This window comes from Gymnoscopelus microlampas (genome assembly GCF_963454915.1).
Source record: "Gymnoscopelus microlampas genome assembly, chromosome: 15".
In the NCBI taxonomy this organism is placed as follows: Eukaryota; Metazoa; Chordata; class Actinopteri; order Myctophiformes; family Myctophidae; genus Gymnoscopelus; species Gymnoscopelus microlampas.
The window spans coordinates 36,595,272-36,622,332 of record NC_139952.1 but is presented as its reverse complement, the minus strand read 5'-3'; the positions used below and the strand labels follow the sequence as shown (position 1 = coordinate 36,622,332).

Below are 27,061 nucleotides of genomic sequence, written 5' to 3'. Positions count from 1 at the left end.
TTGCAATAGTAATGATATACCATTTCCACCTGATATGATCACGTAATTTTGACTGTTGCAACCCAAAAGTTAATTTCTTCAGGGTAGACCACTGCTCTTTCCCACGTTTCATGAAAATCCACCCATCATTCGATTCTGACCTTTGACCCTTTTGACCCAAAAGTAAATCATGATCTTTTCCGGGCTGATCATTCCCACCATAAAAATCCAGCCATCCGAGTTACTTAGCTAACAGACAGATGTTAACCTTGAATGATTGCCTCGAATGTGACTTTAACCTTTTCGACCCAAAAGTTAATCATCTCTTCAGGGTAGTCCACTGATCACACAGACAGGCAGCCACCCCCTCTAGTTATTTTGCAAACAGATGGAATGGGGTGAAATCATACCCAGACTAACTTTGTCGGCAGAGGTAAATAATGGATTTCAGTTTTGTCTTACATTTCATTCGTGCCACAAAGTATGAGCAAATGGACTGAACAATCTAAAGATATTTTCTTTCTTTTGTTTGTACAGCACGTTACTACATTATGACTGTGAGAGATTAACAGATAACATGTCCAGCAGGTCTCCTCCCTGTTTGTGCAACATATTTTATTTGGCATTTACATATGATCCTTTGTCTTTTAGTGGGATACAGTTGATATGATGATACATAATATACTTTTATGTCCTTGAATTGAAAAATATGTATGAAAAGGTGCTAACTACCTGTATAACTACTGCTTTCTATAGTCCCTACTCAACTTTCAAAGTTAAGCTAGAAGGCACAAAACATTAATGCAGACAAAAAGCACTGCAGTCAAGTGTCTCCTCTCAGGTTGGATTCTTATTAGTAAAAACCAAGCAAGTTGGAAAAAAACATTAATCCTCAAAACAAGGTTAGAAGTGAGACCCAATCCCTATACCAATAACATTGTTTGTTGAGCTTTGAGAGCTGACATAATTAATATGGCACTCAATTTAACCATCCCTTTTATGAGCATTCAATGGTCTCTTTTAGTTTAGCGGTTCAAGTGGTACAGTATACTGAATCTGTGTACGACAGACTCCACGGCAGCTGGTCTTACGGAGTTTTCAATCAGTTCATCATCAGTTTGAGCTAAAGAAGACTTTGATAGTGTTGTTGTAGATTGTGCTGGCCATCTCCGTCGGATCCTCATTCCTGGCTGCTGCCATCACCTCGAGAACTTGTCTGGAAGACAGGTAATACATTATTATAAGTGGTTCTCTGGAATGGCTGCTGCCTGATTAATTCATAGGTTGAAACAACCAAAGTAAGATATTCTTTCCCACAATGCTGCAGATGTGGACTATCAGTCATAAAATGTGGCCACTAACTCACTCCTGGGAGGCTAGGTGTATAATCAGTAAGTTTGTACATCCAATGGCGAACTTACATGTACGTAAATTACAGTTTATGCTTGTTTAATCGCGTACTTGGGTGTAAATTGAAATTCTCTCTGGCAGAGGTTGGTAGCAACGAGTTACATTTACTTAAATCACTTTTTGAATAAATTATACTTGTACAGGTATTTTAATGCAACAAACATACATTTTACTCAAATATATTTGTGAAGAAAATATGTTAACAATCTTATCTGTTACATTTGGCTACATTTTGTTTATTATTTGTATCTGTTTTTTATTCAACGAGACTTCAGCCAAAGAGGCTGAAGGGTATTTGCTTTGGCTCCGTCTCTGCTTCACCAATCAGTCATAGAACACAGAATATCTCCACACTAGCAGGTGATGTGAGGTTACACACATAGAAGCACTGGACAGACTACCAAAAACAATAGATTACCCACTGCCTTCTTCGTTTGCCTTAATTTATGTATTTTTGTAAATATTTAATTTATTATTGTGTATCATTTTAAACAAAGTGATATATTTTTTGCACATGGCTATTTTATATTTATCTTTTATAATTGTATATTTTGGACATTTTAATCATGTTCATTTGCTCTCATTATAAAATAATAACAATCAGATATTATGATGTAACTGAGTATTTTTTCACCTGATACTTTCTTACTCTTACTAAAGTAATTATTTGGATGACTACTTTCACTAAAACATAATTATTATTCTAAATTAACAATACTTTTACTTTAGTACAGTTTTGGCACAGTGGTGAAATTAAACTGTGTTTTTCATCTTGCTGCCCTAGGCTGAGCAGATGAATTACAATTTCTACATGACATTTTTTGTCAAACTAATAATTAATTTACACATTTAATGATGCATTACATGAGCAAAAAAGTGGGAGTTCCAAAAATCATTATCATTTGTATTTACATTATATGACAAGGTTCATTCCTGTCTTTAATACAGTGCCCTGCCTCCCATCTCTTCTTGGTGGAAAATGAAGTTTTCACATGTTTGGAACCTGCATGAGTATTCTTCACCCCACACCATGGAGCATCTAGAAAACAAAGGGAAAAAAATGATGTTTACAATGTAAGTAAATAGGTTCACCATATAAACATCTTTTTTTGGACCATCTCTGGAACTGGGAATGTTCAGTGAATGAACAATGGTAACACAACTCCCTGTCTCTCATAAAATTCACCGCTGCTACATGAGAAGTTTGTTTGGCACACGCACCTGTTTCAATCATTAGCCTCTCGGTAGGGATGGTCTTCATAGCTTCAATGTTCGCCTCTGTTTTCAAGGAGCTGATACATTCAGAGAGAACAGGACATTAAATAGTATTCTTGGTATAGTATTGTTTATTGTAGCATCAATACTGGTACCGTTTTGTTTAATGTTATTTTCATAAATGGAGGCTGGTGGAGTCTGCTCTAGTTAGAATTTTAAATTGATCAAGATATTATCAAAGCAACTAAGGAGGCATAGGAGATTTGGTTGTTACATGTTGTAACAGTGGCCGGGTTCAAACAAACTTTTGTAAATTTGATGCCATCTACTAGCTATCAATGTTATATAAGCAAAACAGTAGCATCTATTACAATTATCAATGGGTGAGTTAGGGTGTGACAAAGTGATCATACTGAATGCCAGTTGAGAATAGTCAATAGTATTGTTAATACTTGTTCATTGGCAGATCTGAAACAGCAGTGTTACTTATATCAGTACCCCAAGATCAACCTAGCCATTTAGATAATTTTTAACCTTTAGACGGCAGCAAAGGTGGTTCCCCTTTTAAGCAATACACCAATTCTGGGTCTACGTTAAATAGCTTTGAAAGGAAGTATTTGATGGTGCTGTATTATTACATCTCAATATCTTCTCACCATCCATTTATGCCAATATAGAGGTCCAGGTCTATAAGAGCAGCAGCATCCTCTGCACTCCCATCAAATGAGTGAACCTAAAGGTAGATTGAACATACATTGACATCTTTTATGGTTCTAATATTGCACAAAGCCTAGTGTCCATAATCTGGGAAGGTCATAATAGGCGAACATTCAGCGAAAATAGCAACAATATCAGATCTACAAGCTCACGTGTCACATTTTTGACATGTTGGGATCTTGTAGATCTGCTATTTTCGACAAAAATATTTGGTGTAGAGGGGAATGAAGAAGGGCATCAAGTACAGACCCCTGGGGGACTCAACGAAGTACATAGGGTTTGTGAAAGTATCGACATAATATCTAATTCCATTATCTCCCTGAAAATCTTCTTACCACTCCTCCAACACATCTGTTCCGGTTTCTCTTCATAATGTCTGTCAAAGTAAAGAGAAAATGAATTACTTTGAATCAAAGCGCAGTTTCACTAATACATAGCTGATAAATATATAGCCGATCTACAAGATGAGCTTATTTTTGAAAACAGGGAGAAAATGTTACGTGCTTAGTTGCATAATTGCTGATACAGATACAAAAAAGTCAAATAATGTACGATATACCAGCCCCCCGCCAAACCCATATATCAGTCAGGCTCTGCTAAGAACATAATTACAATTACATAATACAATTTTCTAATTCAATTCTCTGTTCCACATTAATGCGGTCCACAACACATACCAATGAACTCCTGATGGGAGTTTCTGCAGTGAAGGAACATGGGTAGTTTGGTCTCTTCAGCCAGGTCAAACTGCTTCTCAAAGTACCTGTGACAGAGGGGTAAAGAGCCTAAGGCAATGAGATCTATTCAGCTGCTTGGTTTTACAATTTCATTTCCAGGAACAAAAACTTTAAAAACATTTTTTCCAGCTCTTCATTTTATAGTTCAATATTCTTTTCATCTGCCAATGTAATAAAACTGAAATAAGGGACAATAAACTCACTTAAGTTGGGTTTCTTTTTCACAGAACTCCAACCTGTCAAAATCTAGAACAGTGAGAAGAGAGAAGCAGGCAGTTAAAGTGTGTTTTCGGTTTTCAGCCAGCAGAGGGCGAACAGCCATGCGTATTGGTCAAGGGACAACGCCTTGATATAAGATGGAACTAAGTATCTAGATGTAGTCTTCCACACAAAATCTTACATTGAAAGCAAATTTACATTTATGTATAATGCTGATTAATGCTTAATTCAATAATTAAATTAAATCAAAATGTGACTGTCCACTGTAATTAATTACTTGAGATGTAGTATGTATGTATAATTGATGACAGATAATAGTGGAGGCTCTAACAAAAAAACAAAAAAATCAAAGACAATCATATGAACAAAGTAGCAAACCATTTATAATTTAAGATTCATGCCACTGACTCCCCTTGTACCAGTAGCTTGTTTATGAACCATATCATGTGGCTAATGCTCTAGTGTGTACTCTACTAACCCAGTCCACATTCTCCTATGGCCACCACCTTTCCTTTGTGTGCTGTTGCCAGTTCTTTCAGTGCGGTTAAGTGCTGTTCCGCTCCGAGTAGAAACTCATTGCAGCGCGTAGGATGGCAACCCACTGTACAGTAAAACTCATCTGTAAGCAACGTTAAGACAAAAGCACAGCACGCATGAGTTTATTGTTTATGATACAAGTAAGACTGTGAGGGACTGACACTGCCGTGGAGGATATCCTTCACATTGTAGCTCATTGTGTAGACTACAGAAGAGATTCTCCACTGGACTAGAGCCCAGAACCCACATCGCCAGTCTTAGGAATTCGGTTTATACTGGGACAAACCTACCAACATACCTAAGAACGTACAGCAAGCACTCACTTAACTGAACATGGTCACTGACAAACAGGTCATTGGTATTACCTCTGGTCTCTGCCAACTTCAAGGCCTTCTTGCTGTCCTCCAGGCTTCCTCCAGTGATCATAAACTGTATAGAGGACATTATGTACAATCCAGTAGTACAAGCATTAAGTCCCTGTTAAAGTATAAGCTGTAATGTGATTCATTTTATGTGTATAGAATGCAATGGTATATGCACAGCTTACCTTTTGGACACCAGCACTGACGGCCCTTTCAATTATTTGATCAAAATCATCTAGAGAAAAACACAACTGTTTCAATTCATAGTTTACAGTTGAGAGGGCTTCAGGACCAGATGGTCATACTAGCTTATTCAAAACTATGAGAACATACTCGACCACAGTTTACCATATTCAAAGTCTTGTCTGTGGATATTATGAGAGAAACAAGTGTTCAGAGTCAACTATATTGTCACATCACACAATTACAGGTGTAAAAGAAGGGGTGAAATCCTTTTTGTGCAATCTCTCAACATTGCACTCAGTTACAGTTAGAATAGGGAAGTGAGAATAGGAAAGGAACACAGAACAAATAAAAAAAAACAGGAAGCCACAGTCAAAAAAAAAAGGTGCATGATAAAAAAAAATAAGTGCTCCTCGGAGCACAGGTCTCCGCCAGGCCAGGTTATTGTGGGCCAGCAATGTTCAGAATTCAGTCATTACAGAGGTGAGTAGAATCGCTGCGTTCATGATTTGAGGCATTTTGTTCAAAGCTAACCACTCCTGCAAACTTTAGATGCCAATCTTAGCCTATCAGGATGGAACATGATACATCGGACTGATCCGTCTTGATCACATGACTATAGAGATAATGTGTACCGATTTGTGTGATGTTTGGACAAAATCTGTTTTGCAAAAATCAGCCTATAGCAGGCCGATGTGAAGAATTTGGGGCCAGACGTTCTGCTCTAGCATCCAGGAAGTGTGTGTGCAAGGCAGTGCCAGAGATTAGCTGCTCACACACGGACAGACGGACAGGGTGCAAAACATCTTGGCCACGCCTTTGGCCTGGCGGAGACAAAAATTACAAATGGATAGATGGCACTGCAGAAGGCAGAAATACTCCTTGTGCGGGTGTAAAACATATTCATTATATTGTCACTGTCAGGTCACGTGGAAACCTTGCATGTCAAAGCAAAACCATGCCTTGTGAGCTTGTAGATCTGTTATTTTTGCTGCTTTTGTGTGACACTCTTGTATGATGAAGTAGTAGGGCATTCATTTACAACAATAAAAAAAGTCAAATATGAAGGTTTATGCCCGACAGCGATGATATACCAATACTATAAACTTGTTCAAAAGATAGCTAAATGCATTATCCGGCTTAAATACAACATGGATGCAAATAGTTTGTGTGCTGACACTCATGCTGACACTCATGTTTATAAATCCTTGTGGTCCCAAGTAAAGCATCAGTTTGTACGTAGTGTAGATGTTTAAGGTAGAAGGACCATAAAGTTGAAATGAACTTACCCTCATGTCTCTGCTTTCCTCTGTAACACCCTCTGAACATAGGATCAGTTAAATTCACACCAATATCTGTGGAGGGAGATCAGCAGCATTATAGCTCTGCACTGTAGTGTACATCATTATCATTGTATCAAGACTATCATAGATGTATTTTATCTTTTTTGACATTTGTAGAGATACGAAAGTAAAAGTTAGACTCGATTAAATACATCTTATGATAGTCTTGATCCAAGGCTACATCATCATTACCACCAACTTGAGCTTTACAGTTATTCATGTGCAATGAGGTTGAGCCATTATTGGTATTTTGAGTAGTTTGATTGATTGATTGATTGATTGATTGATTGATGTACTTTATTTAGTAAGACATGAGAACAGTACATGACAGTACATAACAGTACATGGAAGTACAAATTCGCAATACAAGGTCTACTAAACTGGATAGCTCAGTTAAGCACGTAGCTTGTTTAAGATGAGATCCCCATGCACACAAATCATGTTGACATATAAGAGACAGACAGATATACACACTACTATACAGAATGTCATACAATCAGTTTACAGGTTACTGGTATGAAGGGTGAAAAATATGTACAAAAAAGTAACAGTGGACTGGAGTGAGCAGATGTACCGTACTGTACTATACTGTACTGTAGTGGTTCTCAAACTCTTTCATGTCAAGGACCCCCAAATTGACACTTATTAGCCCGCGGACCCCCATTTCAAAAGATATGCCAGGGACCCCCATAAGAGAAGATTTTTTACGGCCCTAGCAGTGATTCTCAACCATTTTAATTTCAAGGACCCTCAGTTTGACATGCATTAGGGCTACAGACCCCCATTTAATGGCATTTCAATCACTTGGACCACAATTTATATTGTAAAATCTATGTCAATTTAACTCTGAGTGTACAAATGGAACCAAATGGACCAGTTAGGGTCCATTTGGTTCCATGTTGTGTACACTCTCAGAGTTACAGACCCATAAGGGTCCATTTGGTGCCTAATCTATTTAGCTGGGGACCCCCTGGAACTCCCTCAAGGACCCCTGGGGGTCCCCGGACCCCACTTTGAGAACCAATGCTGTACTGTACTGTAGTAACTTAAGTGTCAGTACTGCTGTAACTTGCAACTTCAGTGTTTTGAGCCTGTTAGCAAGCAAGCAAGCTAACTCACTAAGCAAGTAAGCACATTGTACATGTTGCAGGATAGCAGCAGCCGACCTAATCACTCTATCACAATAACGTTATGTTTGCTTGCTTGCTAGACAATTTGCTATTACAATTGCATTGTTAAATGTCTTACCAATGAACTTGTGTTGAGCCATGTTGTTTGATTGAGTAAAGCCTCTTCTAAACAGAATCACACAACATGCAGCGGCTTTCACCACCAATCGCATATTTGATGCAACGCCGCCGCCGTATTTATCTTATTATATGCGCACTGTCTGCGGAAACAACTTCCTCTGTCTAATCCAGTGGTTCTCAAACTTTTTCATGTCAAAGACCCCCAGATTGACACTTATTAGCCTGCGGACCCCCATTTGAAAAGATATGCCAGGGACCCCCATAAGAGAAGATTTTTACGGCAGTGATTCTCAACCATTTTAATTTCAAGGACCCTCTGTTTGTCATGCATTAGGCAACGGAATTTATATTGTACTCAGACTTTTCATACTCAAGAGTTACAGACCAAATAGGGTCCAAAAATATATTTGGTTCCTAATCAAAATTTTAGCTGGGGACCCCCTGGAACTCCGTCAAGGACCCCTGGGGGTCCCCGGACCCCACATTGAGAACCAATCAACTCGCATGATTCGAAAATAATTTATACGTACACACATAACCAAAATAATGTTACAATCTGTTTAAACTACATGTTGTCATTGTAGAGTTCCCTCTACAATGTGCAAGTAATATCTTCTCTGCGCGTCTTGTAGGTGTAAATGGCAATTTCCCCAAACATCCAAGCTCCCAGAATGCACCTCGGTTGAGAAGGTGACAGCTAGGGGACGGTAAAGATGGCCTCTGCGTATCTGACCCACCAGCAGAAAGTACTGAGACTCTACAAGAAGTCCCTGCGACACCTCGAGTCATGGTGCATATTCAGGTAAAGGACACATCGGTGGGATTATTAAACCTTGTTGACGGAGGGTTGTGAATACATGGTGTTGTTGTTGTTGTGGATCCTATGCTAACTTTAGCCTCTAGCTAACCGCTAGCAAGCTGATGGCAGGCAGCAGGTCACTCATTCCTCTATTCCAGGGGGTCTTCAACAGCAGGGTGTCCTGGGACCCCTATGGGTAGGGTAGGGGGTCCTCAGAGTTACTATAGGGTCCTCAGAGTTACTACAGGGGGTCTGCCAAATCATTGTGTGATAGGATACCGGTATATGTTTTTACATAATCACTTGAACCCTGAGGGAAACTTTAGACAAAAAATAGCAGATCTACAAGCTCAAAACGCCTCCTTGTGAGCTTGTAGATCGGCTGAAAGAGCAGACCAAGTACAGAATGAAAGGTCAAGTTCTCTAAATATTTGACGGTTTAAGTGGTTAAATATCTGGAAATATTAAATACACAAACATGAATCCAACACTGATAGTGTTATCAAACAAGTCTATGAAGCTATCTATGAAAAAGTAAAGTTTAATCTGCAACACAATTTCATACAATATGTAGTGGCCTGCTTCATCGTCGCATTTGAAGTATAAAATAGGGCTTTTGTTGTTGTTAAATTAAATAATTCACTTGAGCAACGACCAGCAGTTGACAGGCATGTCAATGACACTTGTAGAATGAAATGTATTACAATCATCGCCATGTCCTTCTGTACAACGATGTGATTTATTAATGTGTGTTGCGTTGGTCTTCAATTAGAACTAACAATATACATGTATTAGTGTTATATGGAAAAACAAGACTAATACCTACCTGCACTGTCAGTCCATGTGGGTTTACAACCTGTAAGTTACACAAGGTGAATCTGTCAGATCCATCATCTGTCATTGTGTTTGTGTATAACATTACTAAACGACCTCAGCCATGATACAGACGAGGTAGTTTGCCTCTAACTCAAAGCTTTACAGACATAAACTGTGACAAATGGAATCCACCTCTGAATCCTCATGATAAACAAGAAATGGAGAAATGGAGTCATTGCTGTATTGCACACCTGTCAACCAGTCCTTTATTTGACAATGTTGACTTAAGTTTAAAATGTGTATACACATTAATCAAGGATAACATGGACATACTTAGCTTGTAAAATACATTAAGATTATTGTATTTCAAGTATATAAAGTCCAGCCCGCACATTGCTGTTCCAGGGACAAGTACCGCTTCTATGCCTGCACGATGCGGGCTCGCTTCGACGAGAACAAGAATGAGAAGGACATGGTGAAAGCTACCATGATGCTGAAGGCCGGGGAGGAAGAGTTCTGGACCAACCAGCACCCCCAGCCCTACATCTTCCCTGATTCTCCTGGAGGGACCTCCTATGAAAGATACGAGTGCTACAAGGTAAAAAACAGTGGACTTGATTGACTAATCCTACATTTCTGGATGTTCATTTAGAAGGGGATTTCCCTACATCATTTATTATTATTTAAATGCTGGGGCATCAGGTATCCCTGAAATAGTGTGACCATGCAATACATACAAGCCTTCCGGCTTCAGAGCCATGTGTCAAGGGAGATGACCCAACATTTGAAGGTCCCGCAATTGGATATCATAAAATGCCCTTTCCTATGCTGAATGTCCGGGACATAGAATATTAGATGAAATAGGATTTATAAGGTCTAAGTCTTAGACCGTATAAATCCTATTTCATCTAATTATTCTCTGCATTAGACCTGTGAATGCTGACTGTTGAGTTAACACGTTTTTGCAAGCAAACCTTTATCTCACTCTGTGGTGCTCATTCACACATGTTGTTTAGTGTCTCTCTGTGTTGAGGTGTGACTTCTCATGCATTCGCATTCCCCACCCTGCCTTCACCTTTTAGGTCCCAGACTGGACTCTGGACCACTGGCACCCCTCGGAGAAGGCCGTGTACCCAGACTATTTTGCCAAGAGGGAGCAGTGGAAGAAGCTGAGAGAGCAGAGCTGGGACAGAGAGGTGGGCTGGCAGGGCCACATGTATTGCTGGATTATTGTGACGATATAAACGGCAGCTTGGAAAAGAAAGTCACACGACAACTCAGTGACAAAAGATTTAGCAAACATGATAAGGGAGCTCTCAATAAGTCCAAAAGAGCACACAATTGATTTGGATACTTAACAGGCTTTAGTGTCCAATTGATATAAACCGTATGTATACATAAAAAATATACTGAGGAAAAGGCCTTTTGCTTTTTCATGGATTTTTTTTAATTTATTTTTTTAACCTTTATTTATCCAGGGGAGGTTGCGGGGCAAAAATGCTCTTTTTCAGCAACACCCTGCCCAATCACACAGACACACACACACACACACACACACACACACACACACTATTTGATAGTGATAATGATGAGCAGCAGGAAAGGTGGGAGAGAGAAAGGGCATGACTTGAAGCAAAGAGCCTTGGGTCTTGGGCCATCTGTGGGGGAAGGACTATAGCCGTATTTATGTGGTATGCAATCTTTACCAGGTGAGCTACTTGCTTGGTCAATAAACCTTTAGTGTTGAGATTGAAGTTACTTTCCTTTTAATGACCAAAATAAACGAATAGAAAAGCCATCAGATAAGTTGCTATATGGATGCATTCAATGTGCTCCGCCTGGAGGGTTTCTTCAGGCTATGGTTTTTGTGGCAGCAATGGGACAGTTTGTATTCATATTAGTTCACAACAGGGACCTTAAATGACAGTCAAGCCCTCTCGTTAAAATGCAATCTAAAGCAATCAAGATGACGAGCACTGATTGCCCTGGAGCTTCATTCTATGGAAAGTTTCACAATCATGAATACATAATGATACTAGTCTGACAACGCTGTTTTAATGCAGCTCAATATTATATGTAGCCTAAGCATATTTTGACGATGATAAATTACATCAGTGTTTAAAAAAGTGTTAGAAATTTGAACCTTGGTTTGTCCTTTGATGTAAAAGAAACATTGTGGAGTTAGTTCTGTTTATATAGTGCAGTATTCAGTGTTCCTTTCTGTGACACTTTTTTTTTTCCCCCTCTGGTTACAGGTTGCCCAGCTCGAGGCTGAGACCCCAGCCAGTGGTCCCAGGACCGAGGCTCTCCCACCAGCCCGCAAGGACGGCGACCTCCCTCCTCTGTGGTGGCAGACTGTCACCCGCGCCAGGGAGCGTCCCACATAAACCCCTTCCGCATCCCCTGATTTGTCGCCCCCCAGCCATGTCCTTCTGTGGTTAACTTTCTCCATGTATGGCGACAATTCCATCACAGCTATCGTGAGGCGACGACATGGAAACAATCATGACTGCTACACGTGAACATTTACCATCTTATCTTGAAAGGCTTTTAGTTTTGTTGTTGTTGTAGTAGTTCATGGGAAGGTTCCTGTGTGCAGGTTGCAGGGACTTATTGTAAGACATTAATACATCATGAGACTTGCTTGAATTTACAGAGTTGTCGAAGTGGTTGACTTTGAAACTGTACTGTAGATCTACCACTTTCCCTGTATAAGATTGCCTGTTCCAATAAATTATAAACATAATGATGAAACAAGTATTTGTGTGTTCAATGTATAAAGACTTTGTGTATAATATTTGCAGTCATTTCATTTGGAGCGTCGTTAATGTGTCATCTTTGGGACAATATTTTGAAGTACTAGTATTACTAGTTTGAAGGCAAAAGAAGCAACACGCTTGATCACCGTAGTAATTTACAATAGACCTGTCTACCATTCACTGTGTTATAGGTATGCAGCTTTTATTGACACAATCATTTGCTGTATACAGACTCGAGAGACAATGACACCCTGTTGTCAAAGTTAAAAACTTTGATTACATTTGGAAGAGGAAAGTTAATTACATTAAGATTAGAGATGGTCAAGGTAAGTTTATAAATGGGGCCTACAAGCTATTGAGTTATGATTATATAAGAATAGAATCATAAATTGGCCATACTTACAGCAATGTTTGGTTTCAAGATAAATATATTTTAAATTAAAATGTAATTTATTGATATCACCTGCATTTGAGTCATTTGCAGTAACATTTATTATGACAGATTGCTGTATAATAAGGACAGGATGGAAAAAGCTATTTGATAAGTAGTTCACTTAGTAATGGCGGCATCATGTCATATGAGAACTTCTGTCTTAAATATGATGAGTCATGAGGTATTAAACTTAAAAGATTACTGAAGCCATTCAATTCTGTCAAGGGAATTATTTATATCTTGTTATCCCTCGTCTCCTACACCTGTTAGTTGGAGGTGATTTTAAGGATATCCCATAAAACAATTAATGGATTAAAAAATGTATATATACCCAATGTTATGGTCTGTTTATATACAATAAGTGGTCCAGATGAAAGGCAGAATCGAGAAGAGCACAGAGGCCATGCTAGTTTGACCCAACATGATAGATATTTGAGCGATTCTTAAATTGTCCACAAGATGGCCCCTCAGGATAGTTTTGAATGAAGGTTTTGACGTTTTCATTATTTTCTCAAATAAAAAGGGTGTGTACCTTCTCCTTAAATGCTTTTCTAGTGCAATGTGTATTTGTGTAATTTTGTATTTTTTGCATAGTCTACACATTTTAATCAACACAAATGTTCTTAACTTTAAACATACAGTATACTGTATGTAATAAGTAGAATACATAACCCCTGACTAACTCCTAACTGCACCAAAAAAAATCAATCACACAGTCAGTGAAAAAGATCAACATTTTTCTGTTTATTATGTACATGTGTTCAGATAATGGTGGAGTCAAGTACGGAGGCATTAAAATTCTGACAAACTTGAGAGAAAGAAGACTGACAGATCTGGAGTACTTTCATCTTAGAAAGAACAAGAGAGGAAAAACAATCATAGCTGTAGAAAGCAAATCTTGACTAAAAAGACACTGTAAGAAAAGAAAACATGCTTCAAATTTGAAAGACTGTAGAATATGTACACCTGCATCCTGACCATATTACCTTACGCTGTACATATTTCATGAAAGTAGACTTGTTGACATTACAAACCTTCCAAATCCTTTCAGTATTAAGAAAAAGAAACAAGGTTCATCTCCTCACAACTTCCTCCTAAATAAATAATATATAATTTCACACAAATACAAATAATTCAACTTCAAACTGTAAATGATTTTTTTTTTAAAGAAAAGAAAAAGAAAACTAGATACACACACCCTTACGAAATCACAAAAAAATGTTTAGTAGTACCTCCAAAACAAACAGTGCATCATTTGTTATTACTTGGGGCATGAAACTTAACTTTCTCATCCACCGGGCCAAACTGGCTGATGGATCCAAACATTTCAACAGCCACTTCATGTCTTTCACGAGCGAAATTGCTTTGCAGAAGCAAAAGGAGACTGGGTGGTCACCTCACCTGCCAGGGTGGCTGGCAGAGGGGATGGATGCCGCATTTATACTTCCTCATGCAATGTTGGAAATAGCCAATCTATGCGCTCATAATCTGCGACGTGTTGTGAGCTTGTAGATGGGCTATTCTCGGCACGTGACTTGGTCGTACGATTAAGTATAAATCGGGCTCAACACAATTTTTTTGCCAGCCGTTGGCTCATGTTTAATTTCCCAGCCCGTCACACAATTTCTCTCTGGCTGCCAACGCCACAAATAAAACAATACCATAGTACTACTAAACAAGACATATCTCCATAGAAAAAGTAACTTTAAGCTGCCATAGTTGTCAAAGGCCAGGTTGTAAATAGTTGTATCTGCCATTGTAAACATTACTAATGGCAACACTAATGGTGTTCATTCATATATGAAGGGTAATGGGAAAACAACCCAACAAACTGCACTTAAACCTACTGTTGAAGGTTGAATTAAATGACCAAATTTAAGACCTGACAAACCTTTTGTCATAAAGTAAGGTACAAAAAAAAAAGTCAAGAAAAAAACCCAGAAGAATCAAGTTATTTGGGCACGAGTGAGGGGACAAGACGTGTCCTCACAATTTATTTTGCAGATTGGTCACAAGAAGAAAAAAGCAACACGTTTACAGAGACAAATGGTAAGAGAGACTAAGGGGGGGGAAATGTATAACAGAAATATATTTCACCTAAGAAACAAAAACCCAACGTGTTCAGAACATCACGTTTCTGTACAGCGTCGATCCTTTGCAATGAGAGGAGCGGACGAGTACACAGGTATTCAGTAAAGGTACATGAGTAATGATGGTGTACAATAGGGATGTCTGTCAGTTCCTCTGTATTGCATGCATTCCGTTATTTCTGCTGAACCAAGGTGCTTCGGTGAACGCAGAGCGCGCACATCGGCGCCCGCGGCGAGGAACTTCACGAGGCTGCGCTTTGTGGCGTGGGAACCTTGCACTCACGCACGTACATGCGGACACATAGCATACACACATACATGCGCGCGCGCGCACACACACACACACACACACACACACACACACTCGCTTTAAAGACGGAGATGCCAAATCTCTCTCTCTCACACACACACACACACACGCACGCACGCACACACACACACACACACACACCTCTTCTCCCCTCTACCCACTTTATAAAAAAAAAAGGAAAAACAAAAAAATCCGTCCACACCTGTTCACCTTTCCCCAGAATCAGGGGAGAAATCATCTTCTTAAAATGCTTCTTTATAAAAGAAAAATAGATATTCATAGAACTGTACAAATTATCTATACAGCGAAAAGAGAGAAGGGGGTGGGACGTGGGGTGGGGGTCACGGTAAGAAGGGAAGTCATCTCCAGAAATAAGATAATTCTGGCTCTAGCACCCATGTCCCTCCATGCCGCTAGCCGCATGCGTCGCTGTTCTCCTGTCTGCCTCAGGAGATGCATCGCCCCCCTCGCTCTGCCTGCAAAAGCCATTTTTCCAGAGAGCAACAGGACACTGCAGTCTTTTTCGTCATCCAGCCATCATCTCATCCATAAGCCCTCCCGTATGCTTCTGATCGGGACCCAGTGAGGCGGCAGTACTTCCTGGTTGTGATGGGGTCTGTCCCGCCCCGGCGGTTGCTGTTTTTTTTTTGTCATCAGAGGTACTACTAAGTTAACAAGTCCAGTCCGCTCAGTGGGGAAATAGGAGGGTGGTTCTGGGATGGTTCTCCGACAGGACTACCTGTTAATTTCTCTAGGAGTCTCTCTCCCGTTTGTCTCCGTCCGTCTCCCTCAGCCGGAGTCCGAGTCACTTGTGTCGGAGGAGGAGGAGGAAGAGGACGACGAGGAAGAGTCTGACGAGGAGCTGCTTGCGCTGAGTCGTGACGGCTTGGCGTGGGGCTCCACTGCGGTGGGCTTCTCTGCTGGGGAAAACGCATGTACCAGTTATTTACTGTAAATGCATGAACCATAGAGGCCCTAATTCTGGGGCGAACATTTGGCGAAAATAGTTTAAATAGCAGATCTACATGCTGACAACACATCGCATTGAGACGCATTTTTTAACTTGTAGATGGGCTATTTTCGGAGAAGAGGTTTGGTATAGAGGGAAAAAGGAGGGGGCCTAGTATAGACCACTGGGGGAGTCTGGACAACAAAGGGTTTAGGGCTCAAATTGTTATATAATCTTGCAGTCACAGTATCTAGTCCATTTTAACCATGCAGCCCTACTCTCCAGACCATACACTCCCTATGGTCATGGGTCAAGTGCAGAGGACGCATTTAAAACTAAGACAGTAGTACCTGACACTGTTAAAACTAGACCCCATACTTTATTTGAGAGGAACCCTTTGGGGGACTTACGTTTGGTTTTGGTAGGCTTCTTGCCAGAGTTGAGCTGCCCGCTGACGTCCATTAGCCTCCTCTCCAGTTCCAATTGTTTTTCCAGAGCCAACTCTTCACGAGACTTCCCAGCTCCGCCTTTCTTACTCGCTACACACAGAGAACAGTGTACAGCGAGTTAGATGGAGCAACTGGAATATAATGGTTATCAAGCTAATAAGAGAATGGTGGGTTACACTGAATGCCCCAGTGGTGCTATTCAGCAACTTCAAACGCTATTTCAACGTAACTTATTGAGTAGCCCTTCGTTTATGTCAAATACATGTTTAAAGTGCTGACAGATAAGTAAAAATAGAAGTGATTACATTTTATGGATTTCAGAGATTTTTTTTAAGCGGTTAAGAGAAATGAAACCAGCTCTAACCCCTAAATCATTGTGTATACTTGATTACTCAATTGAACAAAACAAAATCACAGAATCTACGCTGTCTGCAGTTCTGCACCTCCCCTCACACCTGTTGACATGCTAATGCTAGGCATGGCCAGTGTGTGTGTGGGTCGTGCACGGCACCAAGGCTCACCGTAGGGCTTGCGGGGCTTCTTCCTCAGACAGGTCATGACGTATCGCTCCAGCTCACGCAGCGTCGACGGTTTCAGCGTTTCGAAGTCGATCTCGATCTCCTCGGGGTTGGTGTCACGCAGCGACGGCTCGCGCGCCTGGATGATGTAGACGACGCGGCCTAGCTTCTCCCCGGGAAGCTTGTTGATGTCCAAGCTCAGCTGGCGCTTCTCGTCGTACGACATGGGCACCGTCTCCTCCTCCTCGTCCGAGTCGTAGTGTGGCAGGAGGCTGCTGGGCGAGGGCGCGCTGCCTCGCTGCTGCTGCTGCTGCTGCATGTTGATGGTCAAACCGGCACCACCCTTTTTGGACCTGAAGAACAAGGGGAGATTTGTTGTGAGATGGATTAGAAACGTACCACGCTTCAAAATCAACAACAAAAAAAATAATCCTGCAATTCCACCAGCATCCACCTGGGGTCACTACTCACTTGCTCTTGTTGTTCTTCTTGCTGGGTCCCTTCTTGTTCGGAGGGCCGGAACCCCCGGCGTTACGGCTGCTCTTGGATTTGGGGGTCTTGGCCATCTTGGGGGCCTTGGGCGGTCGAACGGGTGGCGGTGGTGGAGGCGGTGGCGGCGGCGCCTCCTCCTCTATCCTCCGATGCTTCTCTTTATCTGGCTTCTTCTTTTTCTTCTTTTCCTTCTTCTCTTTCTTCTTCTTGGGCTTGACCATGGGACCCTGAGAGAGGGCTGTCAGCTGCTCATGCACTGCCTTCAACTGAGGAGGGCAAAGAAGAGAAGCAGAAGAGAGAGAGAGAGAGAGATAACAACATTACTACATCAGGTCTGGAGATACATTGTTAGGAGTAGGGATGTTCAGGTCAGTAGATCTGTTGAATGTGCTAAGAAACATAGGGCCCTGATCAGTTTGTGTCAGTCCGTGTGTCTCCTGTCTATTGCTTCTCATATTAGTGACCTTATAATTCCAAGGACATTTTTGTGTTACATGATACTCAACTTAACCCATTAAGACCGGGAACGCATCTGTGTCATTTTAAGATTTCTTTGGCTATTTTTGAAAAATCGGGAACATTTGTGCAAATCTTTGAATATATATATTTTTAAAGCGAACATTTGTAACTCAGATCTTTGCTTCTGGGGGTTCCTGGAACAACATAATTTGAGATTGGGGTCCGCGGCCAAATGCATGTCATTTTTAGGGTCCTTGACATGAAAAAGTTTGAGAACCACCGATATAGCAACTTACGTTTTTCAGAAAACTGTTAGGATTTAGAAGACTTTTGTAGAATCGGCCTGTTTGTTAGGTTTTTTAAATGGAATGCGTATCATGCACTTTCTCCTGTGCCACAGTACCTGCTCCTGCAGCTCCGCCAGGCGGTTAGCTCTCTCCTCCTCGCTGTCGGAGCTCGGGCTGCTCTCGCTCTCCTCGCTCTCACTGCTGACATCGCTCTCGGAAGACGAGGAAGAGGAGGACGAGGAAGAAGAGGAGCTGGGGGGTGCCCGAGGCTCGTCTGGCATCTTCGCGAAGCAGAACTCAAACACGTCCTATAAAAGATAAGGGGAGGGAAGAGGGTTTAACATCTTCAGCAGTGCAGTGAAGAAATATGCAGCTTCGGGAAGATGGGGATAACAAGACAATTTCTCGATTGCCACCTATTTATTTATTATTATGATGATTTATTATTACCAGCTCAGTGTGGTTAGAGTGTACGCCCTGAGAGTGGGAGGTTGGGTTCGATCCCCGGCCGGGTCATACCAAAGACTATAAAAATGGGACCTAATGCCTCCCAGCGTCATGTCAAGGGGTACATCAAGCTGCCTCACGCTACAGAACCAGGAGGTAGGCTCCTGCCCTATGGGCCACAAGGCCATTTATTTACTGAAACCATACATCATGGGGGTTGTTAACTTTAGAGTTAAAAAAATAGGTGTGTAAACCAATAGGTGTGTAAACTTCATGTCCAGATTGTCCACCATTTATATAATCTATACAGAGTTGCAATTGCAACTTACAATCATTCTCTAATTAGAACCTGGTAAAACAGGGATATTTGATTGAAGTGAATGCTCACCTGTAGTTTTCTGGCCATGGCGACCACATCGTGGTCCGGGGGGTTGTACTTGTAGCAGTTGGAGAACATTAGTCTGATGTCAGCAGAGAACTGCTGAGCCTCGCGGTACTCCCGGCTGTCCATCTTCTTCTGCAGATGGGAAGAGAGAAATGCGATTCAGCTCGATTGCAATGTGGGTGACACTTCAAATGCTATGGTAACTCCACCATTCCAATGGAGCAATACTATATACTTTGTTGTACAATGCAACGCGTGGCAAAATAGACGATCTATAAGCTTACAACATCTCACATTGCGATGTGTTGTGAACTTGTAGATTTTTGGTGCTTGACGCGTTGTATGACAGAGTATAACAGGGATTTGATTTACACTTTACTACTACGTCTCGACATCAGATGCGTACCTTGATGCTGCTGAGATCCATGGGCTGTTTGATGATGTCGTGGTAGTCATGGAGGCCCAGCGTGGAGGCGTCGACAGGCTTGTAGAAGGGCCAGGCGTACGCTGCGTGTTTCTTGGAGAGCAGGTCCTTCAGAACGTCGTTACAATACCGCAGCTGGGGGCTGAGCTTGCTCCGACGCACCGTCTGGGGCAGCATTGAATCTGGCAAGTCCTTCTTGGGGGGCTTAATGGGCCGTCCGCTGACACCCCTCCGGGCCCCCGGGCCAGTTTTGGTTCCCATCATTCCCCCTACACCGCCTCCTCCGCGGCCCATGTTCATTGCCATGGGCAACGAGCCCAGGGCCTGACTAAGACCCAGGCTGGAGCTGTGATCCACCCCCAGGGACGTGAGGGTGAGTGGGGAATCGTGACCGCCCATCCCCAGGCCGATGCCGCCAACGACCATGGTGCCCATGATGGGCATGGCCATGGTGGTGGGGGTGGTGGTGTCTGCTTTCCGCTTCACGCCCTTTTTCTGTCAAGAGATTACGGAGAATAGAAGGATGAAGGGAGAGAGAAATGATCGATAAGACACATGGATTTCCATTCATCCAAATACTCTGAACTGATCTCTAGAGAACCTCACTAAGCACCAGTACCACTTGAACTTCTTTGCAGAGGAGTTGGCGGACCCCTGAACTGTTACGCAGACCTCTTTTTAACTTGATTTTATTGTATGTGAGGGAGCTGAAGCACACAATGAGATGAGTCGAGGACAAAAATCTAATACAAGCTTTCGCATGTGAGGAGAAATACACGACGATGAGGAAAAACAGAGCACAGCACTGACACTAAAAAGGTTTGTGGTTCCAGTCCTTGCTTGGGCAAAAGAACGGCACTAATATAGGCAGTATTACTGGACTTGACTCACGCCAAGGTCATCCTTAAATGTTTGATGCTGCTACGTTTTGTAAGCATCCCCCCACCAAATGTTGCAAAACGCTCATTGTTGATCTTAACGGCCTTACCTTCGCTGTGGGCTGTGTGGGCGGTAGACCCATTACGTTGGGCGTGCTGTGTGCTGTAGGCAGGGAGGAGAGCAGGCTCTTGGACAAGAGTGTCTGTGGGGGAGTGGAGAGGAGCGATTCAGGGGTCTCTGGGGTGGGAGGTGAATAGGCTGACTGGGAGACAGCTGGAACCTGGTGTGCCGTCGTTACTCCTCCTGAAACTGGAGGACAGGACATATTTCAACATGACACAACGGAGTTGTTCCGTGATTCAACGACAGTGCAGGCTTTTTGAAGCATGTCCATGCATGCACGTTTATGCCTGTGACCAATGACCATACCACATGTGCATGTGTGCATTGATTCGGCAATATGACTAGAACGCACATGCAGAAAACAGCAGGCTATAACAGAAATATCTTAAAAGGGGAGTGTGTGTGTGTGTGTGTGTGTGTGTGTGTGTGTGTGTGTGTGTGTGTGTGTGTGTGTGTGTGTGTGTGTGTGTGTGTAGTGTAGTGTATACAACTATGTGCCTGTTTGACCGCATGTGTCCAGTGCTCACCTGCAGCGCCTCGGCCCTTTCTGCCAGGCTTGCCCGGTTTGCCTCGTGGTGGGGGAGGAGGCAGTTCCACTTCCTCCTGCGGCATCTGTGCAACCTTCTGCAGGAAGGCTTTCTCCAGTGACTGGGCCATTAGCACAATGTCGTCCGTAGGCTACACAATAGAGGAAGATGGGACAAAAAGCTTTATTATGCTGGAAATTAAGTACATCTTGGAGACATCCCCATCATGGCGAAGCCATAAAAGCCACGCATGCATCAAATCTATAAAATCTCATTTTACAAAAGTTATTACTGAAAGGCAGTAACAACACAAACTAACAGCATCTCCTGTAGTTAATAATGCCACAGGAATTCATTTATATTTTGCAATATGTCCTGTGCGCTTTTGCTGCATATTAAGTATCAATCTGTTACCAGTCGCTGACCATGAAACACACAGAGAACACATTCTCACCTTGTTGTAAATGTAGCAGTTGGTGAACATTGTATTGAAGTCCTGCATGCACTCATTGGCGCTGCGGTAATAGTTGTTTTCAAGCCTCTTCTTAATGGTTCCCATGTCCATAGGTTGCTTGATGATCTTATGATAGTCCTAAAGGGAACAGAAATGTGTTTCCTTTAATTCTCTTTATTGAGAAAGTGGAGAGAACACGGAGGAGACAGTAAGGAAGACACAGTTGAAGAGGTTCCGGCTTTTTTCATCCACCAGTCAAAAAAAAACAAGGCATCTTTTTTGCAGTTTCATGTGACAGACAGCAATGTCTTTTTAAGTCTTCCTAATTGACCTGCATTTCATGTAACTCAATTTCTCTCCTGAATAATTTGGACAGACTAAGAGATGGGTACAACAAGATATTACATATAACTGAAGTATTAATTATGTTACTTTTATTAGCCTCGACTTGCGTTTCACTTGAGCTGTGCCACTCCCATGGGCAGGTACAGGCAAGTGATGAACACACAAATAAATGATTCCATTATAAATAGTCTTAGGGCTTGTAGCATTGACACTCACAGGCAGGCTGAGTTTGGTAGCATCTACAGGTTCATGGAAAGGCCAGGCAAAGTGGTGCCTCCATAGCGATTTGAGCAGAGCCTTCTGCAGGAACTGGAGCTGGTTCGTCATGCGGCCCTGGCGGTTTGGGTCCTTCACCGGAGGCTGGGGAGGTCCTGTGTGGGCAGTGTGGCCCAGCGGAGGCAACCCCGAGCTCTCAAAACCCTCATACAACAGTGAGGGTTTGCGGATGCGTTTCCCAGCCGCACCGGAACCCTGGTCCATGGCGGTGACTCCTGTTATCTCCACCCCGACCAGGGATCTGAGGACAGAGAGGAGTGTTGCCATTCAGTGTCAGGGGCACTAAAGGGTTGTATCATTAATCAGAATATAGATACCACTATGGGCTCTGGCCTCTGTTACTCAATAGGTAAAGGTTTAGCAGTTTCCTACTGGGCTTATTCATGATACAAATGGGTGAGTTCATTTGGTTTCATATTTATGTAAGGAGCCTTTACTGAATTGTATTCATACATCATTGTTCATAGAGGCCATCAAGCTACAAAATAGTTATTAAACATATTTTTCAGTACTGCATAAAGTCATGCGATATCAGAGCTACAAAGATCATTTGTTGATCTTGGGACTATCCATTAACCTTTTGTCTGAAATCAGCAAGCTGCAGTGTAAAAATTGCTTCTGTCAGTGACAAACTTAGTTTCAATTTACAGCTTTGGGACCGTCACAGCACGTCAGCTTTTCATTTACTCCAAGGCAAGCTATAATATAAACATCCGCTCACCTAAAAATGCATTATGGCTATGTTTGATTCACCATATCTTTGTAGCAGCAGTCATATTTTATGCCTGATAGCCTGACTAATGCTTCACGGACCATGATGGAAATGAGTCACGTGACTACATTAAATATGTCACCCTGTCAGATTTACACACAGAAAAGCAAGTCTTTTCTCCAACACAATAAAGCCATTAAATATTTTTTCACTGGCTGGATAAATACAAAACCACAAAACACTTCACTTCACAGTTTTGTAAAATACCATAATTTGTACATAAGGACCACAAAATGGTTATGTGGTCAAACATGAATTTGTGATCTGTATATGTACAAATTATTTGACTCAATTTAGTGCCTTCTGTCTGATAAGAGTCAAAAGCCTAAATGTACTAGTCAACACAAGCCAACACTCATACAAGGCACACATAGCCTAACATAGGCTACATCAGCCCGAGTTATGATGCAGACAGAGCTGCCAAATCAGCACTCTCTGAAACTATGGATTGAGCATGAACGCTGTCAAACTCATACACACAAATCTCTATGGCACATGCTGAAACCCCACCCACACTTCCTAGACAGTGAAACTGCTTTCCCAAAGGATTGTGGGTGGGGTTTCGGCTGTCATGTCACATGAATGAATGGAACATTCAGGAAGAAATGCCCCCAACATAGTTTGGCCCAGAATCTTAAAGGCTAGCAAAGAGCTGACAAAGCTCTTTGCTAGCCAACTGCTTAAGACATGCCTAATGTTTCCCGGTCCTGCTACATCATTCATGATTCTTATCTGAAATGAGACGGGAGTAACATGAGCCACCATCCAAATGCTGGTGAATTTCAACCATGGCTTCTCTACATTGCAGGCCTCTACAACAGGTTATCAACAATTATGTGTAGGTACAACTACTCCATTATAAAGATCCAAATGACTGGTGAAATCATCACAAAATGAGAGAAGATCCTAGTCTTTTCCATGTACAACAGGTTGCATGCGGCACTACAGCCTTAAACCCCTTCACCGGGGACTCAGAGCAACAAGCAGTTTGCCCTGTTGCATCATAATAACATCATGACCTGGTTGTTCCGGTTGCCTTGTCGTGTGTACTAATACGCCTAACACACTGAACTCCCGCTGGGACTAAGCTCTTCTGAAAGCAGCCACCTTTTTTGAAGGGGTGATTGTGTGTGGATATACTGACAATGACTGACACACACAAGGGGAAAGAACAAAATACAGCCTCACGTTCTGGGGTCAATATTACCAGACATTCAAGCTAAGCACCTGTTGCCGGTTTTAGTCTATGCTTTGGCTTGTACTAATTACTTTAGCAATTGCTACAACTACTGAAGGCAGTTGGCTAATAATGGCCCCATTGGTCCCTGTAGCTTGTAATGTACATGATAACTACGATTTCATTATTATGTCCTACTGTAATTTTTTTTATTCAGTTGCATTCAGTTGTTACCACAGCAACACTGTCCCTAAACACCACCTATAAAAAAAGAAACAGTGCCAGTGGGACAACAAATTCCACTTTGCTGGCGGTTTCACTGTCTCTAGTAACAGCTAATAAGCCTGTAGGCTGGTGTAACCATGGAGATAGGACCCTGCCCTCTACAAACACAAGGAACTGTATTCAATGTACCACAGTCACAGATCATGAAGAGTACTGAGGTAATCACTAGTGTTGAGACTACACTTACATTACATTTACATTCTAATTCATAATTAGCATTTTGGGTGTTTATCCAATGCTCTTATGCATAAAGACTAACATTTCAAAATCCTCCTCGAACAGGATGGACAGAACAATTAAAGTGCCTTTCTTGTTATAGGTCTGTAACTACTAGGCCCCCCCGAATAGCAATTTTACATCACTTCCCCTCTTGGCTGAAGCCGTTTCTATAATATCTGATCCATCTGTCCCAAGTCATTTTTACACCATCTCTGCAACCTAATGTGGACCCTGACTTTGTCCTGCTGTGCTACTTTAGCATACTTAAGTTCTATCCACTTGTATCATGTAAACAAAATGCATATATAAACAAGAAAAATACTTGCATCCAGTCCTTATCGTGGTAAATTCAGTTAGACTGTCATCTACAAATAAATCAGAGTGGGCACACTGCCCAGTCCATCAACCCAAGTAGAACATTATGAACTCACCATAACCCGGGTCCACTGGCCTACTGACATTAAGAGGAAACAAAACAGAGTCCCCTGGGTACCTGGCGGCTCACAGGGTCATCCAGCAGTGTAGATGTAAATAAACATTGGAGGTAATTATTTTCCTATTCAGGCAATTGCAAACCAGTGTCCTACTGTCCTTTAACAAATGCATTTATTTTAACTGAAACCTTTAAATGCCATGGGGAATAATGGGCGGGTTGATGCAAGTGGGAGTCAGATCTTACTGTGCTTGAGTCAGACAGTGCAGAGGGGGCAAGGGGCCTTGTGGGAGTATCAGGAACTTCTACTGAAAGCAGTCTCCATGTCACCCTACCACAAACTAGTATCCTAAATATAAATCAGTTCTACAGTTGATCTAGGGACCAACAATATATATACACTGGATCAAACTCTTGTATTTTAAACACCATGTTAGCGTACAAAATTGCCAAAAGTACATATAATTTTATTTAAAGATGACAGCAAACCTCATTGTTTACTAATTGCCATTAGGCGTATATACATTTTAAATGACACAACTTTTGGAAACACGTTGGAAATGCATGATACTTTATTATTATAAAAAACATTCAAGTACATAACATAATTCTGATAAATTCCTAAAAATAAATAAATAAATTAAAATACAAAACGATTGTGTAAAAAAAAAAGTTAAAATGGGGTAATAGAACAATAATGACCAATTCAAAAATAATATTAGTTACCAAGATCGGCGTCTAGATCAAATAAAATAGTTCAAAGCAAGGGGCAGTAGTTGCTAAACCTGAGTGTCAAGCTCATTCTAGTATCCAAGCAACAGCCTGAAACTCTCCAATATGCTAAGCCTAACTTGTAATCTCTCTCTCTCTCTCTCTCTCTCTCTCAAGGCGCGCGTACACTTGGTGGAAAATGTCACCAACTATTCAATATTCTTCCTATTCAGGTTTAGCGCCATTCTTCTAAGCATGGTCTCAATAGACTTGGAACGCAAACAAAGTATGCCAACATTCCCAAAAAGTCAGGACACGTGCACCACGGTAACAACTGACACCGGGTTTGATCATCACAGCCACTGACTGACCGTCACATGGCTACAATAACAACCCTGATCAACACAAGGAGAACCACCGGTACAAGCAGTTCTGCAAACTCAATGCCTGATAAGTGAAATGCTGCTCTCCACCCAGCAGACCAGACATGGCTGTATTGTGGTCATTTGACAACACCATACCAAGAGCCCTCCAACACAAAAACTAAATGAAGTGTACTCTTACTTGCCTCACAAGCTTTCCCAACAGATACCGACAGAAAAACAAACACAGTCGGACTCCCAGAAACCAGCCGAACGACTTCTGCGACGCCCTGGGACACCGTGAGGAAGCAGGCAAGCAGCTAATATGCTAGCTAACAGAGCCGTGCTAACACACACACACATACACTAGGCAGTGGCAGAGCGGGGCCAAGCGCAGAGGAGCTGCGAAGATGGCGCCGGTACGAAGCCAACGATAACAGTCGCAGCTATCCAAACATCACAAAAACAGCCCGCGAGCGCCTCGGACCGAGCGACGACTCAATATAGATCTCTCTGCGGTGAAAAGAAAACGTCCGGTTCTGTATTCCAAGCCCAAGTATTGCCGCCAAAGATAAGAGGTTGCACAAAATAACAATTTATGGCCCAAAGTACAAGGAACATCACAATAATATCCGCTCCGATGGAAAGCCGAGTGTCAATTTTACCGGTAGGTACCTGTTAAGGGGCGGGTTTAGAGCCATATCCGTCAGGATGGATCCGGATTCAGTTTTTTTTAGATTGACCGTATATCGGGATCCGACTCTGTTGGTCCGTGTTCTCCCGTCCCCTCCACCACGAAATTCTACTCACTGCTTCAGTGAAATGGCGACGCTGCGACTACACCCGTCGTTATATAGACCTGCCATGCACGCCATTGGACAGTCTACTGGAGAATGTCTACGCCCACGAGTTTTCCATTCGCCGCTTGC

At 42.0% G+C, this 27,061-nt stretch overlaps 3 protein-coding genes across 4 annotated transcripts in view; 1 reads left to right on the top strand and 2 right to left on the bottom strand.

Annotated features, from left to right (window-relative positions):
* Window positions 1-573: 573 nt before the first annotated feature.
* tatdn1 (TatD DNase domain containing 1) lies at window positions 574-8,038 on the bottom strand. Its single transcript, XM_084079822.1, has 12 exons — window positions 7,951-8,038; window positions 6,649-6,714; window positions 5,362-5,411; window positions 5,180-5,243; window positions 4,756-4,896; window positions 4,262-4,304; window positions 3,999-4,084; window positions 3,657-3,697; window positions 3,261-3,337; window positions 2,611-2,681; window positions 2,302-2,428; window positions 574-1,195 (listed from the first exon to the last, which is right to left on the bottom strand). The coding sequence occupies exons 1-12, from the start codon at window positions 7,970-7,972 to the stop codon at window positions 1,093-1,095; spliced, it is 891 nt and encodes a 296-aa protein (XP_083935948.1). The 5' UTR covers window positions 7,973-8,038; the 3' UTR covers window positions 574-1,092.
* Window positions 8,039-8,596: 558 nt separating this feature from the next.
* On the top strand, window positions 8,597-12,364 carry LOC311061268 (NADH dehydrogenase [ubiquinone] 1 beta subcomplex subunit 9-like). The gene is made up of 4 exons (XM_084079823.1): window positions 8,597-8,754; window positions 9,973-10,165; window positions 10,650-10,763; window positions 11,823-12,364. Exons 1-4 carry the CDS (start codon window positions 8,666-8,668, stop codon window positions 11,952-11,954), a joined length of 528 nt encoding a protein of 175 aa, XP_083935949.1. The 5' UTR covers window positions 8,597-8,665; the 3' UTR covers window positions 11,955-12,364.
* Window positions 12,365-13,483: 1,119 nt separating this feature from the next.
* The window catches only part of brd2a (bromodomain containing 2a), a 15,176-nt gene continuing 1,598 nt past the window's right edge, over window positions 13,484-27,061 (bottom strand). The window contains exons 1-12 of one of the 2 annotated variants that reach the window (XM_084081336.1): window positions 26,808-27,061; window positions 22,114-22,414; window positions 21,553-21,690; window positions 21,099-21,249; window positions 20,558-20,757; window positions 19,552-20,064; window positions 19,149-19,277; window positions 18,430-18,621; window positions 17,547-17,833; window positions 17,079-17,428; window positions 16,519-16,647; window positions 13,484-16,079 (exon numbers count right to left, since the gene is read on the bottom strand). The exon at window positions 26,808-27,061 is cut by the window's right edge and continues 1,598 nt beyond it. In XM_084081336.1, the coding sequence (XP_083937462.1) occupies window positions 15,949-16,079; window positions 16,519-16,647; window positions 17,079-17,428; window positions 17,547-17,833; window positions 18,430-18,621; window positions 19,149-19,277; window positions 19,552-20,064; window positions 20,558-20,757; window positions 21,099-21,249; window positions 21,553-21,690; window positions 22,114-22,414; window positions 26,808-26,833 (2,547 nt within the window). In that variant the 5' untranslated portion in view covers window positions 26,834-27,061 and the 3' untranslated portion in view covers window positions 13,484-15,948. The remainder of the gene's footprint in view (window positions 16,080-16,518; window positions 16,648-17,078; window positions 17,429-17,546; window positions 17,834-18,429; window positions 18,622-19,148; window positions 19,278-19,551; window positions 20,065-20,557; window positions 20,758-21,098; window positions 21,250-21,552; window positions 21,691-22,113; window positions 22,415-26,807) is intronic. The other variant, XM_084081337.1, reaches the window with a different exon arrangement.